The 19,334-nt window shown below is 36.7% G+C and overlaps 1 protein-coding gene across 1 annotated transcript in view; it reads right to left on the reverse strand.

Moving 5' to 3' along the window:
* The window catches only part of LOC133296494 (uncharacterized), a 28,888-nt gene that overhangs the window by 8,841 nt on the left and 713 nt on the right, over window positions 1-19,334 (reverse strand). The window contains exons 2-22 of the mRNA XM_061495490.1: window positions 19,019-19,132; window positions 18,745-18,817; window positions 18,319-18,661; window positions 17,453-17,966; window positions 17,183-17,332; window positions 15,977-16,047; window positions 14,246-14,298; window positions 14,124-14,164; window positions 13,048-13,176; window positions 12,328-12,936; window positions 11,595-12,212; window positions 10,929-10,994; window positions 9,779-9,892; window positions 9,432-9,677; window positions 8,013-8,060; window positions 7,780-7,926; window positions 6,902-7,063; window positions 6,745-6,807; window positions 4,315-4,425; window positions 4,143-4,226; window positions 4,004-4,051 (exon numbers count right to left, since the gene is read on the reverse strand). Coding sequence (XP_061351474.1) covers window positions 4,004-4,051; window positions 4,143-4,226; window positions 4,315-4,425; window positions 6,745-6,807; window positions 6,902-7,063; window positions 7,780-7,926; window positions 8,013-8,060; window positions 9,432-9,677; window positions 9,779-9,892; window positions 10,929-10,994; window positions 11,595-12,212; window positions 12,328-12,936; window positions 13,048-13,176; window positions 14,124-14,164; window positions 14,246-14,298; window positions 15,977-16,047; window positions 17,183-17,332; window positions 17,453-17,966; window positions 18,319-18,661; window positions 18,745-18,817; window positions 19,019-19,132 — 3,804 coding nt within the window. The remainder of the gene's footprint in view (window positions 1-4,003; window positions 4,052-4,142; window positions 4,227-4,314; window positions 4,426-6,744; window positions 6,808-6,901; window positions 7,064-7,779; window positions 7,927-8,012; window positions 8,061-9,431; window positions 9,678-9,778; window positions 9,893-10,928; window positions 10,995-11,594; window positions 12,213-12,327; window positions 12,937-13,047; window positions 13,177-14,123; window positions 14,165-14,245; window positions 14,299-15,976; window positions 16,048-17,182; window positions 17,333-17,452; window positions 17,967-18,318; window positions 18,662-18,744; window positions 18,818-19,018; window positions 19,133-19,334) is intronic.

Genomic DNA, 19,334 nt, shown 5'->3' on the forward strand with positions numbered 1-19,334 from the left:
TTTGATGGTGTGTGTGGGGACAAATAAGTCTGTGAATGATACCAAGAGTGGCAAGATACTTTGTGAAAGGTCTAAATTCACCCCCCCAATCTGTTTGGACAGCTTTAATGGAAGCTTTAAACTGGGTTTGAATTAATGAATGAAATTGTTTGAACACATCTATTGCTTCAGATTTTTGTTTGATAAGAAAAATCCATGTAAAGCGTGTGTGAGCATCTACAAAGGTTATGTAATAGGAATATCCCATGGTGGACAACATAGGAGCAGGACCCCAAAGATCACTAAACACCAAGTCAAATGGTTCGGCATAAACAGTAGTTGAGGGAGAAGAAGGTAGTCTGTGAGACTTGCCCATACAACATGCTGGACAGAAATTAAAAGAACTTTTATTACTGAACTGAATGTTACAAGATTTCAAGACAGTTTTTAAAGCCTCATGATGAGGATGCCCTAGTCTATAGTGCCAAAGGGCATAAGATGTGTCTATATCTTGAACACCATTTGTGAAATAAGCTGAGGATGAGTCACTTGAATCAGAGAGAGTTGCTGGAAGAACAGTAGAGAAACAAGATGGAGCACACGATGATGATGGATGAAGAGAAATGTCTTTGAACCGATATAATCCATCACTACCAAGAACACCTTCAAGAAGAATTTGGTGAGAATCCTGTGATTTCACAAAGCAAGAGTGAGGATGAAATTCAAAATAAACAAAATTATCTTTGGCAAATTGACTCACACTGACCAGATTCTTTGTTATAGATGGAACCAAAAGAAGATTATTGAGAAATAGAGTAGTGTGTGGTTTTAAAGGAGATGAAAATTGTGAAGAGCCTACTGCTGTTATAGCCAAACCTTGACCATTTCCAAGCATGACTTGATCAGCTCCATTCAGTTGTGTACTTTGAAGAACATTTTGTGGGTCTGAGGTGACATGATGGGACGCCCCAGAATCTGGAAACCACTCCAAACCTAGCTGAGATGATGGAGGAGTAGGAAGAAGGCCTTGCTGGTTATATGGAAAGGTGTGAGTGGTCAATAAAGCATGGGATGGAGGCTGATTTTGTTGAATGCCCTGTTGTTGTGATTGTTGGAGGGTGTTTTGGAATGTGTTTATGCCAGAGAAAGATGGAATTTGGGACTGATTAACACCTTGTTGTGCTTGAGATGTTTTGGTGAAAAATGGCTGATATAGTTGAGGAGGCAAGATGCTTTGATGTGGTGAAAAAGGTGGTGTTTGTGAGGTTAAATATTGAGAATTAGAAGATGGTAGTTGTGTGGGTACAAAGGCAGATGGTGGCTGTGTGGGTACAAAAGTGGGGTCAAAACGATGCCAGCATGAGTGAACCTCATGTCCAATTTTATAACATAGTTGGCACTGCAAATTACTTCTTCCACGTCCTCTGCCTCTGTTTCCCCTTCCATTAGAGCGGCCTCTACCATGTCCAGCTAAATCAGATGCCCCCCTAAATATTGGGAGGCGTTGCTGCATGCTCTGTTCTGAAGACTGAAAAACAGGGGCAAACAGAGACTGGTTTGGGGCTGTGTTAGAGGGTTTAGAAGGAACAGATGCAGTAGGGTGTATATTTGGGTAATGAGTTGCATTAACAGATACTGAATCACTAAGCAAGGACTCTTGATGTTTAAGGAACCTAGACTCTTGAGACAGCAGCTCAATTTCAAGGTCATCAATAGAAAGTGGGCTCTCACGGGCATGGACAGTGGTAATAAAAGAGTCATACTCTTGAGGAAGTCCTTCGAGTATAAGCTCAACTTGTTCTTCATCAGATATTGGAGATCCGATGGCCATGAGTCCGTCTGTGAGTGTTTTAATTCGAGCAAGGTACTCTGAAATATTTCTTCCTCCCTTTTTAATGCTTCGTAACTCTGTGCGCAGCTGTCTGGCCTTTGATTTCAGAAGCCCATTAAAGTATTTGTGTGTTTTCTCCCATACTTGCCATGAATGAACAAGACCCAACACTTTATTCAAGATGGGTTCTGATAGAGTGGTCATAAGCCATGAGAGAAGGGTCTGATCTTGAGTTTCCCAAGCTGTATATGCTGGATTAACTTGATCTGCAGCACGATCTTCCTCAGTAAGGTATCTATGAGGAATTTGTGGGTTGATTAGATAACCTTGAAGCTGGTGAGACTTTATCACTGGTTCAACCAGCTGCTTCCAGACAAGGAAGTTACTCTCTGTGAGTTTTACTGTTATATGATGGGCAACGAGCCCAGATTTGGATTCGGCGGAAGCCATTTGGTAGGGAAGGGTTTGGTTCAGGCCCTCAAAGAGAGCTCTGATACCATCAGAGAGAATCGAAGAAAAGACGAGAAGAGCAGAGAGAGAAAGCTGAAATATTATATTCTTGACCTAATTAAAAGGAGGCACTGTACAATACATATATAGGGCTGTAGATGGACAGCTCAGCAAGAAAAGAAATGTTCTAGAATATGTACAGCTCATCCTATTCTAACAGATAAAATTGCAAAGAATATATTTACAATAATATCCCTAATAACCAAGCATGCTTAATATAAGTTTTAGAATAAATTTCACCAACTGGATCTAGATTTGACTTTGGACAGATTCTTTCAATTAACTAAACACCAACTGAAAGGAAGCTTATTAATGAGAATCTTGTCATCTAACAAGTGTTATAGATAGGATACTGAATTTATTATCTGATAAGTTATGAATGTTCTGGATAGGACCCTGAATCATGCTACCTTATTCATAATATTTCTAGCCATAAATACTTTATCAAGGGTGTGGATAGAAATTTAGTGATTGCAAGCATTCTGTTAGGAGGTCAGGGGGAGCCCAAAACAGTGAAGACCTCCACCAATAGGTTAAGCAGCAAACCCAAACTATAATAGTGGGCTTCACAAGATATCTTGACCCAAAACCTTAATGTAATGAATCTATTGGTCTTTTCATTTATATGGTCTTCACTTAGTCTATTACCAATCAATACAGGACTCCATCACTCACACTTTAATAGAGTAACTACAACAGTTACAACGTATATAATAGTATGTATGTTAGTGCAGCAATAGATAGCTGCTGCTCTTAGAGTAACTGATTTACTCCTATTCTGTTGAGAATTAGTTAGTTTGGTGAACTTCTGTCTGCTGAGCTGGCAAGTCAGATCAGCCACAGTTGTAACAGCTTCAGAACAGTTAAGCTTGCTTTGCAAGCTGCCTTGTCACTCTATAAATACAGCCTCTGTTACACAGATAGCTCATCATCAATAGAATCAAAATCTCTGACGCAACTCTCTCTCTCTCTCCAATCTCTCCTCTCCTTTTTCGATTCTATCTAAATCTTTTACACTTGAATTCCACACATTCTCATCCTCAAGTGTGATTCCTAACATCAAAATGCTCCTCTTAAGCATAAGCCTCTTCAAGTATTAATGGGTTTACAACATGAGTTTGGCAAGCAAAACCCAAGCATCAACCACCATATCTAAATACTCAGAACCTAGCCAAACCATTGTTTGTGATACCATTGTTAGGTGGTCGGAGGAAGACCTCCATCAATGGGCTAAGTAGCAAACCCAAACCAATATAGTGGGTTTGACACCACATCTTGACCCAAAAACTTAAAGGCAATAAATATGGATCTTTTAATTTATGTGATCCTTACTTAGTCTATTCCTAACCAATGTGGCATTTCATCACTCACTTAAATTCCCAACACATTCTTATGAGAATTTACTGATCCAACAATTTCAGACCTGAGAAGCAAGCAGCAGATTGCCTATACTGATAAATAATTAAAAGATGGGAAGTAAAACACCCTTAACATTAATATAAAATGGAGTGCTTTCTGCTTGCACTCTCATACAATGGCTTTGTCAAAAAAAAATTTCCGAAAATATTTTATATGCCAAAATGAGAGACCCACAAACAATTAGACTGGAAATTTTATTTTAAAGGAAAATTTCACAAGAATATACATGGAAAAGTAAAAGAAGAAGGAAGTTATCAATATGACCTCCTTTTTGGAAAGCGATGGCAGTAACGGTACAAGAATTGTAACATCCTGCCATGGAGAACCAGCCTCAATAAGAAAACAAGCCAAAAATCTAAGCATTGGCAGAAAATTTTACAATGCTTTTAGTTGTGAGACATACTCTAAATTTAGTTTCATATAAACTTTTAACGGTAGATATCAAATCAGAAGATGGTGTTGTGTCTTGAGTCAATATTTGCAGTACCTTCCAGAAAACAATATCAACATTAATATCATCATTCATATAGTAATCTACCTTCATTGACATAACAAAATAAGCTATAGGAAGCTACCAGTGTGAGAAGATTTTCACTTCCTTGTGGAGGATCAGATATGACATGGAGCAATTCAGAATAAGATTGCCCTAATGCCCTCACAACAATAGGAATATGGCGATGAAAGGCCTGCATAATCATACGTAGAAAGGTCAGAAACAACCACTAGCGCCCAATGTTGAAATTATAGGATTTAAGCGGAAAAGAATGGCAATCTGGTGCTATAAAGCTCCCACTATATGCAAGGTTCAGGAAAGGGTCCTAGTAGGCTGGTGTAGAAAAAAAGAAAATGAAAAAATAGAAACTGAATAATCTAAAAGTGACATTGATCTGATGTAAAGATGTTATAAAAAGATATAATGAACCACTCTCGAGATGATCTAAGATATTCTATTATTCTAAGATATAATAATGAAACTATGAGATATTTTCTAGATATTCTAGCAATCCCCTCAAGCTAAAGACTAAGCTTTAAGTTTGTTCCAAAAGAATCCTTTAAAAAATAAAATAACATAAAACAATCATTATCATCATCTAGGCTTCACAAAACATGACTGGGAAGGTAATTCAAGGATGCTGGAGATGTCAGAGAGAAGAGCATTGGTCAAAATGACTGGAATGATCATCAGACCGAAGAGCTAGTATGAATATTGCATGACCAAGGAAGAAGAGAATTTGTTTGAATGATCATCAGTGGAAATTTCCTAGGACGAAGAAGAGCTACACTGCATTTGAAACTCGAGACGGAGTCAAACTGTACTTGGGACAGGAGACAAGGCCAAAACATCTGGAGCAAAAGATGGGGTCAGAGCATTTGAGACTAGAGATAGAGAAAATGGGGCCAAACTACATCCGGAACAAAGACATAGGCCAGAATGCATGCATCTAAGACAAGGGCACAAACATTTCCAACTTTCTCCTCTCAATGCTATGCTAGCATTGGAAAAGAGCCACATAGTAACCAAAGTAATGACATAGTACAAACCATAAATAACCACTACAAAGAATACCAAGCAACATCCCAAACATGTCAAACCTATGAGAGAGAGAGAGAGGGAGAACATGTCAGATTTAAGTGTTCAGCCTGAGGGAGCCAAACAACCACATGAAGGTGGCGAACAAAAACAATGGTAGTTGGGCTTGACTCGAGATGGTGCGACAAAGCAAACAACAGTGGATGTTAAAGCAATCAGGATGGTGACCAGTTGGTGAGGTGAGGTCAAATCTGGAAAGAGGATGTAAGGCGAGTCAAATGACATTGGCAGCAACCAGAATGGTGGCTGATTACGCTTTCAGTTGCCAAAAAAACGACTTGACAGGTTGTGGCAATGCATGACTACTTTGGTGGTGGCACAACTTGGTGCTTTGGATGACCGAAGGCCATTGAAGACGATGCTGGGGTTTGCCGATGAGTTGACGCTTGGACAATGACAGATCTAAACCAGCAGTGGCGTGGAAGAGAGGAAAAAAGGCAGTCTGTGTGTGTGATGGCATCTGGAAGGGCTTTAGGGGCAGGACCTTTGGTAGATGACTGAGCAAACGAAGATAGGCCTAGTGACTAGGTCACAGGAAATGTGAATGGCAGCAACAGATGACAACCAATAGAGTGGTCTACGGAAAAGTGACGCAGCAGAGGTGACAAACCAATCTCGGGATTCCGAAGAAGATGGCGGCTCAACAGGCAGAAGAGCCCACTAACAAAGATGAACTGGAGAGAGAAAAGGTGATAAGAATTTGTCACGAATAACAGGAAGGCAAAAGCTGGTTGCTGAAAATTTAGATATGGTGAAATAGTATACACCAAAGAAAAATTTTCCAAACTTTAGAAAACTTGGAGACTAAATAATCTGCAATTGATATTGATTTGATATGAAGATGTGTTACAAAAGACAAAGTAATAACCTTTATTTATGCTAATACTAGACTCCTAATTCAAAAGGAAACAAATCATGGAATAAAATGAAATACGTAGGCCACTCTTATGAGATCATCTAAGATATTTTATTTATTCTAAGATATTATGAGATATTTTCCAGATATTCTAACACCCAATTATAGCTAACAAGAAGAACCACAATGCAAAAGGTGAAAAAATAAAAACTCCTTCGCAGCACAAGGCCATGATTCATAGCGATGACCATGTGTGAAAATTTCATTTTTTTCATTGTGAAGCAAATAGTTGCATTGGTATTCCATCCCACATAATCACGAGCAAACCTAAATTGAGATTGAATATGCTAACAAATGTGTAATTGACTTGGAGAGAGGACAATTCAAGAATATATTCTCAATCTCAAACCACAATTTTTTGTCAAAGCCAATTATTATGCTACAAAGACCAGGGCAAAGTTCATCAGTCATGTGTTTTAGGTTGAGAAAGACTCTAGTTCCCCTATTGTATGCTAAAACAATAGTGCTGGTACACTAACATAATCAACAAAATAAGACCTGCTTTACAGTTCTCGGGGCTTGCCCATAGACATTAAATACAATTTGAAGAAGACTTGGTTTCTGCACGGATATGAAAATTGTGTTAGTATTACCAAAACAGATGAAAAGTAATCATCATTATAGTCATTGTCAAAATCTTATACATAAAACTAACCTTTGTACATAAAGCAAAAAACAAAGAAATGAAGCGTTGAGCTTCAGAAAATGATATAGACGGAGCACTTTGAACCATTGGTTTAGCAACTCTTGCAGAGTCATTTTCCAAAATTGTAGACTCTGAAACCTGTAATGTACCACTTATTTCCTGACTTTCAACCTGTGAAATCAAGTATGCAACTACCAATAATCAACTTATCAAGCACAACAACGACCAAGCCTTATCCCTCTAAAAGGGGCAGCTTTTACGCACAGAAATCACTAAATAAGAAGCCAAGGCAAGATTTCCACCTAATTTTCAAGCCATATTACATGCACTTTCATTTAGAATTAATATAAACTATTCTATACAGTCTTACAAAACACGTGATAACCAAAATGATATACAGAAAAAATAACAGAACTTAATTTCTTGATATTTTATTTACAGTAATGAATCTGAAAAAAGTCTATTTTACTAAGTAAGAAACAAGATCGCTTTGAAATGGAATAGTTACAGGATCAGAATCAAATAACTCAATAAGATATTTTAAAATTATAAGAATTTAAGCAGAGTAGGAGAAGAGAGAATTAACTCTAAGTAATAAAGTATAATATTGATCTACGGTCAATCTTTCAAAGGACAAAGCAACAACTCCTATATTTATTAATAGTATATTCCTAATCCTAATTAGATAAGGAAATATAGAAACCAATCCTAAAGGATTATCTAAGAACTCTAAACTATTCTAAGATATAATGATGATATTATGAGATACCCTCTAGATATTCTAACAAGATATATTATGGAATTCTCCACAGCAATCACTAAAAGGAATATAACTTAGAGAAAAGGCAATAGAAGGGGGATAATAGGAAATAGCATAAGTATAATACCTCTGCTTCGGCTCTTGGTTCAGTAGGTCCAGATTGTAAAAGACCCGTATCTGAAACTTTATGATCTACAGCAGAAAGAAGCATTTTTGTTGCGAATTTCTCAACATCTTCTGATATGTAACTAAGCTGAAAGAGCTTGTTTGTCACCTTTCCAACAAAAGCAAAGAATTTGGTTACATTATTAATTAATAGTCTGTCTGCTTTCAACAACCAAAAGTTTTAATAATTTATACCAGCCGAATAGCCTTTGCTCGAATCTCATCCTGATGGTGGACAGCACACTGCCATATTAAACCAATAAATTAGACATTGGAAAGACATTTCTATGAACAGTTTACATAACAGGAAAAGAAAGCCAAGGTTAATAAAACAGGCAAAACAAACTATGAAACACCGATACTTCAAAAACCCCGACGTGTCGTATCCGACACTCCCCGACACTTCAACGCGCGTTGTAGAGACTCAAAAAAAGGTTCAAAGGTTGCATTGCGTTACGTTTTTAGTTCTAACTATTAGATTCGTTGGATTACTATTACCATTTTATTGAATTTAATATAAATATTTGTGATATCTTATGTTTCTTTGCAAAATTAATAGGTATTATAAATTTAGCTTTAATTTTTTGTTAAATTATTGAATATTAAATATAATATACGCAATATAAATTAAAAATATTATTCAATATCAAAACGTGTCCTAACGTGTCAAAATCTAACATTTTTTAGAATTAACGTGTCGAAGTGTCATGTCGTATCGTGTCCCGTGTCGGTATCGGTGCTACATAGAAAACAAATAACAGTGCAACAACTACGTTGCAATTTCTGAAAATAAGTTTGGCAGAAGAATTATTTTGTTTTATGGGGTCAAACAAGATCAGATTTGATCCGGTGGTTCAGAAACTGCTACATATTTAGTTGTACCAGTAAACCCAAATGTAACATACTGGTGCCATCAAGAATTGACATATTAATAGAAAGCTCAACAAGTAATCCCCTTCCAAAGAACACCCCTGAAAATCCAAGACATTTAACCTATTTGTCTAACTTATATAAAATGTCATGGATTTGAACATCGGGCAGAAATATGCTAGCAACTACATGTGCTCAAACAGAATGCAAGGAGCAAAATAGACATCAAAGTTAATGTGATTTGACCAACAGCGAACTATAGCCCTGGCCATAAGCAAAAATGCAAAATAGCAATCAAATTCACTGTGAAAACAAAGAGTACAAGGAATAGTTTCTCAACATCAAATCGTAAGTCGTAACCCAATACACCCAAATCTTCGTTGTTGCAGAGACTTGAGCAAACTTTACAACCTAACAACCGGTTTACCATATATATCTCAAATAAATTTTAAGCTTGAAGATACAGTGTATATATGGCACATCTAGACTGATGAAGATACCAATACAATCATAACTCTATTGAAAACATATTTAAAACCCATAGGCAGCAGATAGTTTTAATACTTAATTATTCAGTCTTTTCTGCACATCTTTTTGGTCATTTTGTGTGCAACTCAAGTCCTTGCAACAAAGTGTGAGACTCCAATATGCCAGAGATGCATGACCATAAATAAATAGCCATGAAGATGACATACACTGTCCAAATGACAAATATTCTGCTCCTAGAGACTCATGACAACATACCTGCAATGCTATTCCTAAGCAAGCTTGACGATTTTGTGGACGCCCCAAAATTAAACTCCAGATAGCACCAAGGCCTTGAGTTACACGTTCAATATCACGGATAACTTTTCCATCATGATCAATAACATCAGAGTAGCAGAGATCGTTCAAAATCTTCAAGGCGGATTCAGGCAAAAGTGGGACTTCGCCAAGAAGTCTACTAAAAGACTTATCTGAAGCTGGAAAAGAATCCAATAAAGTTTTTGCCTACAAGGAAACAGCAAACTCAAGTTTTGTAAGAAAGAAATTAATATTGAAAGATACAAAAATACTATTAAATAAGACCAAACAACCAATTATGAGCCTACCACTCCCAAGAGAAAATTTTCATACAAAACAGCGGGAGATGAGGAGTTTCCAACTGAATCCAATATCATGAGCGAGCACAGATGGTACGAAATATGCAGAACAAGTTCATGTCCCTGCAAAATCCATATGTAAGTAATATGTCAGAATTACTTAAAAGAATTTAATGAACTGAAACAAATTTTGGATCATATCTGAAAACAGAATCATGATCTATTGATCTCCAACCATAACCATTAAAAAATTACTCCAGAATCCAGACAATTTTTGTATCCAAGGAATATTTTTATGAGCAATACTTGTAAAAAATAACAGGTGATAAAACAAAACTCTTCTTTGCCAACATGGCACCAGACGCACTTCTGAAATTCTTCATTCTTATGGATGAACAATTATTTTGATACTTTACCACCCCCATCATATGCACATTTGCAGAATTTTCAATCCTTTATGCTAATATTATTTGAACACACCCTTGATCATCCAGATTGCTCTATGTGGGTTTCTTATGTTCTCACAAATCATACTTATGGTTCATTGTACAAGAAGTAATAAATTATAAATGAGCTTGGTACACTACAATCTTCAGTGTTATATGTTTAGATTAAAAGCAAAAACTTGCAATGGCAGATGCACTAACAATTGTTTGATTGCAAATCTATATGATCAATCTACAAATGTCAGGATTCACCAAAAACAAACTTTATTAAAAAAAAAAATCTGCTTTGCTGGTGGAAATTTACCACAACGATTTTAATATATAAATCACTACATTCATATAAATGCTTTTAGTAACACTTAATATCATCTGATAGAAAAAAAAATATCTGAACCATAATGTAAAATACCATCATATGCATTTTAAGCATCCTTCAATGAATGTGTGTAGATCTAGTACATTTTTGGATTCATAATGCAAAAATAATGTGCAAGTCTGACTTTGATGCAAGAATATCAAAGGATGATGCCTTGCTTGCAATAGCAAGTACAACTTTTCATGACACTAAGATGTATAACAACATATTGGAAAAATCATGGCAACAAATGCATTTGAAATATATTCGTCAAATTTCCATTACTCCATGACAGGGAAAAAAAGTAGAAATAAATTTATTTAAAAATTAGAACAGATTTTAAATTGCAGAAGGGCACCTTTCTCCAGTGGTCTTCCAGGATGAGTTTTTGCAGCATCACAATAAACTCATTATCATCATCAATCTGCAAGGGATGGCCAATAAAGTATTTGGTAATGCTATCAGAATTTATGAAGACAAGAAATTGTTAAAGCAGATACATGCTCCAAAGTTCTTTATGTTGTACACAATTTTTGCATAGAGCTTGTATTGCAGCTGATTATTTTATCTCATGTGAAAAGCTCCAGTTTAATGTTTCATTTTAGTAAAACATATTCGTCCCATTTTTCATCCTTTAAGTAGCAAAAAAATGTGTTTGCTAAACTTTTGTAAACATAATTTATGAGACACACAACCACATTTATTCAATAAATTTTTTTATTAAGAAAACAGCCAGTTCAGCATACAGCCAATTCCTTGTCCTATAAAATATTACAACCAAAATTTGGTTAGTTGTACCTCTGAATTTCTTATATTTAAGGGATTAACTTTATATACTAGCATATAAATGCTTAATAACTAAACATTACGAGACAAAAACATTTGAATACTGATCTTAGACCACATCTAAAAGAAATAAAATAAAAAACAAAAATCGTATTTATTTTTTTGGTACATAAAACTGGTATTTTTATATCTTTAATAGAATTAAAATCATGAAACACGAGGAAAAACATTTTTCTACCTGAGCTACTAGTCGAGCAAGTAGTGTCATGCAAAACTGCTGACAATCTGTCCCATGCCAATGTTTGTATGACTCAATTATATGCCTAATAGCCGCATGTTTCAACCTACTTTCCTGCTCTTCGGATAGATCAACATATGGTGGAAGCGGTGGTAATTCCAGCAAGGTATCTTCTGATGAAGATGCAACTTGAACATCAAAGGAATACTGATCAAACTCTAAATTAGATGATGAATCCGTCCCATTTGTTTCAGTACCATCCGACTGCTTCACTGTACTCAAATCCTCATCTCTTAAATCAGCCAAAGAGAGAGAGGGATCTAAAGAAGTATCTGTTTCCATGATCCGGTGAATATCCCCAGGCCTTTCTAGAGCCTCTGTTTTGGGATTTACCCGATCAGGTCCTGAAACTGAGGGGGCTTCAGAGATGATATCATCATTTTCTATTAGATCTGTTGGAGTATTGTCATCAGTGTTTGCGACAGGATGCGAAACAGGCTTAATCAAAGACACGGAATCATCAAACTCAAATTTTGTGTCCCCAGTATCATCTGTGATTGATACAGCTGCTCCTCCAGGAGTAATTGCTACTCGTCGTGGATCCAGGCGACGGGGATCCTGAAAATTTGAACCAGATGGTTCAAGGTAATACAAGCTGTGTTTTAAGATAATAGATATAGAAATATGAGCTGGATGATGTCAATTCTTACAAAGAAAATCAACCAAATTTTACCCGGCGTGGATCACGTTTAGAATCAGCAGGAAGATTACTGAAACTAGAGGTGTCAGATGGTGACGAACTAGTGGCAGTGGCTGTAGTTGAAGGGAAAGGTGCTTGGGAAATAACACCCAAAGATTGGACAGAACTTATTGGAGCAGATGCTGCTATAACCTGCAGTTGACTGACTTGGGAACCTACTTGTCGAGTTACTGGTGAATTCCCAAGCCTTGCTAGAGGAGGGGTTGTCTTAGGCAAGTGTTTCATATTAGTTATGACAATATCAGCCAACAGATCAGGATGAATCTTAGAAATAAGGATTTCAAGAGATTCGGCACCTCTTTCACCTTCAGCAAGCAATGCACCAATTACGGCAATCATTTGCTCCACAGCAGTTAGTTCACTATCCAGGACAGGAACATTAGGTGATACTCCGTTAACAAAGCTAAGATCCTCCCCGGAATCATTTATTTGAGCTGGTAAAGTAAAGTGAGGGTCAGGACCAGATCGAATCCTCTTAGAGATGGTCTCGTGACCATTGGCCAGTTGTTCATTATCTGAAGGACCAGATCTTTTTCTAAATAATTCCCCTGAAACAGGTGACTGAGTTGATGGTTGATCATCCTGAGAATTAAAAAACAATTTGAATGTGATATAAATGGAGGGGAAAAATTGTAACTGGTGCTTAATGTCAGCAGCTTACTTTACAGCAAAAGGTAGCAACTCACTATTTACCTTGCTAACTCGAGCATCACGGGCAAAACGATCACCATTTTTAATCATTTTGTCAACTTGCCGAATGACCTGATCAGCAGCATCCCCAGCATTCATAGCTCGTAGGCTCCTTATCAGTCTTTCTCTTGACTGCAAAAAATCAGAAAATGAGATTTTGAGATAATGTATCTACTCATGGTTAGCCACATAAACACCACTCCTTATCTTTTAAACTATGAGCAAAGGATCCTAATAAGAAAACTACTTTCATATTATTGTTCTCTTGCTGCCCATGCAAGCTAGAATGGACTTTGTTCTTCACAATAAAATGCTTAACTGTGTACTAAAACTGAAAATAAAATGGCACAATAGGAAGGATAGGTAGTAACTGAGTATAGAGAAATTTGGAGTCAATTCCTAGATGACATTCTAGGATTCCATGCGCAAGCCAACGTGAAATTAGAACACTACCTGGTAGGGTAGGAGATGGTTAGTTAGAACCGTTAAGCAATTAAAGTTTTAGAGATAGGGAATTTGCTTATATAGGAGAAGGTAGAAGAGTGAGCATTCTGATTTGTTATCATTTGGAAATTGAGAATTAGCTCTGTTGTAGAAAGGGAAAACCCTTTGTGAAGGGGGAACCCTTGGAAGGAGAATTCTCTCCTAAGGTCTCACTTTGTAATTCAATAAACACAACAGAAGATTCCTTTTCTTTTCATTTCTTTGTTTTTCTCAATTCTCTCTCTCTGTGAAAACTCAGAATCCGGGTTCCTAACACTATCCATTAACAAGGCATAGCATCTCCAGAGTAGAATAAGTTCGATTTGAGATATTTATGAGAAGATTCTTTAAAGAGTAGGACCTCAAATTTTATGCTTAATACTGATATGTAGTTTGGGGGTATGATGTATAAATATGAAATTTTTGGCTTTTTTGTAGAATACAATAAGTCAATAACATAATGATTCCATTTGGCAAAATTTTGACAGATACAAAGTAAATCTCCAAGACCCAACATTTTTTGCCATACAATTAGGAGAAAATGTGTGTAAGACAATTTAAGTTAGAGGCTGAAATGTAAAATAAAAGCACTTTACCTCTAGAATTGGTGAATAAGTGCACCTTAGAAACCCCAAAAAAGCTGTCCTTAAGGAGTACTGAATACTAGCAACATGACATGCTTTCACTGTTTGAAAATTTGGATCAAAATCAAGCAAAGCTGAGAGAATAGTATCATAGTGTTGAGGCCTTTTCCTTGCAATCGATGCTAAACTGTCAAAACAAACACTTTACAGCATTAGATTTGAAATGACAGTGACAGAATGCAAGAGAAAGGAACTAGCATCTTAACCACAGAACTACGTGTAATTGCCATAGAATTTTATACAAACATTTTTAAGGAAAAAATAAGTCTCAATGCTGGACTATCTTCTTATCCAAATAAATGCCCCAATTAGATATTGAAAACGGAAAGAATTAAAAACTTTTCAATGCAGACAGGAATGTACTTGATTGCAGAAATAACATTGCTATAAGTTGGACACGATGTCATATATTGATTATGAGCACATTGTATTTTTCTTATATTTCTTTAATTATTTTATTTTTTGTGTTGTTGGGGGGGACTTTATTAAAATTCTGCAGTGACATAAAATAAACTGTCATGAAAAGATGGCGAAAATAAACACAAGCCTTTTGCACCAGGAAAGAGCCACAGTGGCTATGATTTGAGACTTTAAAAAACAAAAACATAAAACTCCATTTCCTGTATATATAAATTCATGTATCCTTTAAAAACAGTTTGCATGCACAAGCCAGAAGAACACATGTCAAGCCCTTTCCAGTGGTTGAATACAAAATAATACATTGCCAAATGGAAGGCAAAGATGAAGAAAATAAGAGATGACAGAATAATCCAGTATGACCAGCTTGTTATAAAATTCAAACTAATCAATCAGTACAGAAAACATTATCTATTACTAATCCATTCCAGGTTGAGAGACAGAGATAGAGAGAAACAATAAAAAGAAAGATGAACACAGATTGTCCAAGGTAAGGATTAGACAAAGCAGTTTCACAGGAAAACTTTCATTGAAACAAATATTTCATAAAATATGGAAGTGTAATTAAACAGAGAACACCACCTTTCCTCAAGGCAACATATTGCAATTTTTCACAATTCGATTGGATACATAGCCCAGGTTTCAAAGATGAAGAATAAAAAGGGACTCTCAAGAAGCCAAAAGACAGAACAAGAAGAAAGGGGAAAAGAAATAGCGGTATGTAATTTTTTCGTAGACATGAGCTGGAAGTTGTAAGATAGAGCCCTTAGATTTCTATCTCGGAGAGTAATAAAAGTATCAAACTACACATCTAATTAACACACATATAGGTTTCAATAATTTATGCTTCTCTTTCCGTAAGATTCTTCTAATTTTAACATGCAACAGACTAACAACCGCATCTCATCCAACTAAACATTCAACATCTGGCATGAGTCAACATTAAGGAAAATACAAAACTGCAATAAGATCATCCATAATTTTGAGATAACTAATCACAAAATGCTCAAATAATGCAGTGAGCCTATGTGGCATACAACTACAAAAAAAATCTCCATAGAATGTGAATAGCAGGTACAAACACGGCCTAAACCTTTATAGACTATGATGTTATTTATAAAAAAAATATATAAAAAGTTATATGTATCTTATATAAATATAACTCCATAGCCTTCATTCAACTTTGAACAATAAAGTTATAAAAATAAAACAACAAAACGCCATGAACACCATGAGCGAGAAATCTCATAGCAATGGTTAAAATAAAACACAAAACATAGCAAAAAAAGGAAGAGAGTTTACAAGGGCAAGATGCACCTGGGCATCAAATAAAGAGAAAATGCAGTACAAAAGTACAAGAATACTGAGATCAAACTAAATCATATTACACAACATCCTCATCAGTGGAGCTACAAAGCTCCAACACCATTATAGCACCACCACAGCCACTATCCCTAGCCTACTTGGTAACAATAATATACTAAAATTTCCAATAACAAAATCATTTTTTACTGCAAAACCTTCATTGCAGCAACATCATAACCATAATGCAACTAAAGTCACCTTGCACAAAATGACAAAAAGAGGCATCAAATGGTTGGAGGTGGGGAGAATGCATTTTTTCCACTGGTTTTGCCAATTAGAAAATTTGGGCAGAATAAGTCTAGTTCTAGGATAAAGACAACCAAATGTCAGCAGAAATTCTTAAATTGAACTTGTCTAAGCTAAAAGGTCAAAGCAATTGTCCACGCATAAAAATTCTAATAGATTATATATTGCATACGAAGAAGTTATAAGATTCAAATTACCAAACACTTATCCCATTTCAATTTCAGGTATTTTAGTTCCAAAGTCCAACATTATTCTCCAAAATTTTAATTTGTAAAGATAAGCCGGAAACTTTCAAGCTGGTCTATATGAATTATTCATTGAAGAAGAGAAGTGATGTGAGAAAAGAAGAAAGAGAGAGAGAGAGAGAGAGAGAGAGCATTGCCCAGAAATATTGTGAAGAGTTAAAGCCGCATCAGCAAAGGGATATTTATAGGTTCACATGGAAACCAACAGATCTAACCAATCTTAACAGAACCCAAACAGATATGCAACAAATCTCAACAAACTGACACCTCGGCAACTAACAGAGACAGATTTCAATTGACCGACACATCAGCAACAAACAGAGACATAGTTACAACTGTAATGATAACCGCCGAAATAGCTACTAAAGGAACAGAGGTAATCTGAGATCAGCTACAGTATATTGCTGCGTAACCTATGTTACTTCTCCAATACACCCCCCCCCCCCCCCAACAAACTCAAGGTCGATGGAGCAGCTACTGATGGTTCAAGACATTCCATTTGTCCCTGAGTTCACATAATCTTGGGGCTAAGAGTGGTTAGGTGAAAGTGTCTGCAATCTGAGCAGCAGCAGGAACATGCTGAACAATTAGATTCTCGGCTATGACCTTTCACAAACAAAGAACAAGTCAAGCTCCATGTGCTTGGTCTTGGAATAAAGAACCGGGATGTAGGGGAGAGAAACAGTGCTGAGACTGTCACAGAACATCATTAGAATCTTCACAAGCACTTGTACTTGCCTCTGTACCGGATCTATCAACAAGGGTCTGCTTCTTGGACCACCAAGAGATGAGGTTTGGCCCAAGGAATAAGCATGCACCAGATGTGGACCTCTGGTTATCGGGATCTGTGGCCCAATCTGCATTAGAAAAGGCAACTAGGGGAAGAGGCTGACCAGAAACAGCAAGGTGCAGCAGCAAAGCATGGGAGATAGTACCCTTTAGCCACCTAAGTATGTGTTTCACAATCTTCCAATGCTCTTCAAGAGGTTAGGAAAGCAATTGCAACACCTTGTTGACACTAAAAGCAATCTCAGATCTAGTTAGAATAGCATACTGCAGAGCCCCAACAATAGACCTGTACAAGTGGGGATCAGAGACACAATCAGCCCCAATTTTAGATTGTTTGCATCCTCCAAGCATAGGTGTAAAAATTCCTTTAGCCTCAGCCATGCTAACCCTAGAGAGCAAGTCTTGAATGTAATTGACTTTAGATAAGAGAATGGAACCACCAAGGAGAGGTTTGACCTCAAAGCCAAGGAAATAGTCAAGGTTTCCAAACTGCTTCAGGGCAAAGCCAGCATTAAGTTTAAAAATGAGTTGAGGTATCATCTGAGAATCGGAACTATTAATTGTTATATCATCAACATAGACTAAGATGTGGATGCAATAAGTAGCCACACAAAGAACGACGAGTGAGGGATCACACTTGCTAGATTTGAACCCAAGACGTAAGGTGTGTTTGCCCAAATTTCTCAAACCAAGCTCTAGAGGGCTGCTTGAGCCCATACAAAGCTTTCTTAACCTTTCAAACATAGGATTTATCAAAAGAAGCAAAACCAGGAGGTTGAGACATATAAACCTCTTCATGAAGCATTCCATTTACAAGGCATTATTGACATCAAGTGGCTGCGAAGGCCACTGATTAGTGAAAGCCAAAGTGATCTGATGGTAATGGGCTTGACTACCAGTGAAAATGTCTAATTGTATGTAAAATCATGCTGCTGATAAAATCCCTTAGCTACCAATCTAGCTTTGTATTTGCGGATGGAACAATATAGATTTTCTTTGATTCGAAAAAACCCACTTGCAACCAATGGTTTGTCTAGTGGGAGACAAGGGGACAAGTCCAGTTGACTTGAATAAATTCCACTTGCATAGCCTTGAAACAGTTGGGACCAAAAAAGGGTTGTTTAACCAAAGTCAGTTCCATATGAGTCAGCATAGCAGTACGGGTAAGGGCCTTAGATCTGGTAACAATAGAATGAATGGGGGAAGGAATGCCAATAGAAGAGGGAAGATATTCAGATTGAGAAGAACAAGGAGAGGAGGAAGGAGAAGTTAAATGAAAGAAAGATGTGAAGGTGACAAAAGGAGAATCAGGATTCTGAACAGCAAGAGTGACAGAAATTGGAGAAGAATTTGAAGGAGATACAGAGGCAGTAGAAGAAGTGGGAACGGAAACAGAAGGAGAGAATGCAGAGAAGGAGGGAACAATAGCTGGAATAGTGCCATAATAGACAAAGGAGATGAAGTAAATGAAGGAACATGAGAAGAAATATGAGAGAAATGAAAGAGAGAACAGGGAGCCTTAGGAGAAGCTACAAGAGGAATTTGGCAAGAGAGGGGAACAGCAAAAGCCTTGGCAATGAGAACCTATGCTCGTTGAAAAGCACATGTTTGGATTCAAAATGTCTCCCTTCTGCACTAAGACACTTGTAGACCTTGTGGCTAGAAGAAAAACCAAGAAACAAGCACTCCTTAGATCTAAAGTCAAGCTTATGATGATCAAAGAACTGAAGGAAGGAAACATATGCACATCCAAATACTCCAAGGAATTTATAAGGAGTAGAGAACATGAAAATTCAGAGCTGCAATTGGAAGTCTATTAATGAGATAGCCAGCAGCAAGGAAGACATGGTCCCAAAACTTCAATGGCAAAGATTCATGAGCAAGTAATGTCAACCCCATCTAAAAAAGTATACTTTAATATACTTTTAAAAAGTGTGCTTCCTTTAAACCATTCCATTTTTATGGTCAGTTTGAGGGCAAATGACTCTATGAACTATCCCAATATTAGCTAGGAGTTGTGTGAAAGGCCTAACAGAAACTAACAGAACTCAACAAACTGATACTTCAGCAATTAACAGAAACAGATCTCAAGAGACTGACA

This window comes from Gastrolobium bilobum, unplaced genomic scaffold, assembly GCF_033153095.1.
Source record: "Gastrolobium bilobum isolate Gb01-03AN ecotype WA unplaced genomic scaffold, APGP_CSIRO_Gbil_v1 utg4457, whole genome shotgun sequence".
In the NCBI taxonomy this organism is placed as follows: Eukaryota; Viridiplantae; Streptophyta; class Magnoliopsida; order Fabales; family Fabaceae; genus Gastrolobium; species Gastrolobium bilobum.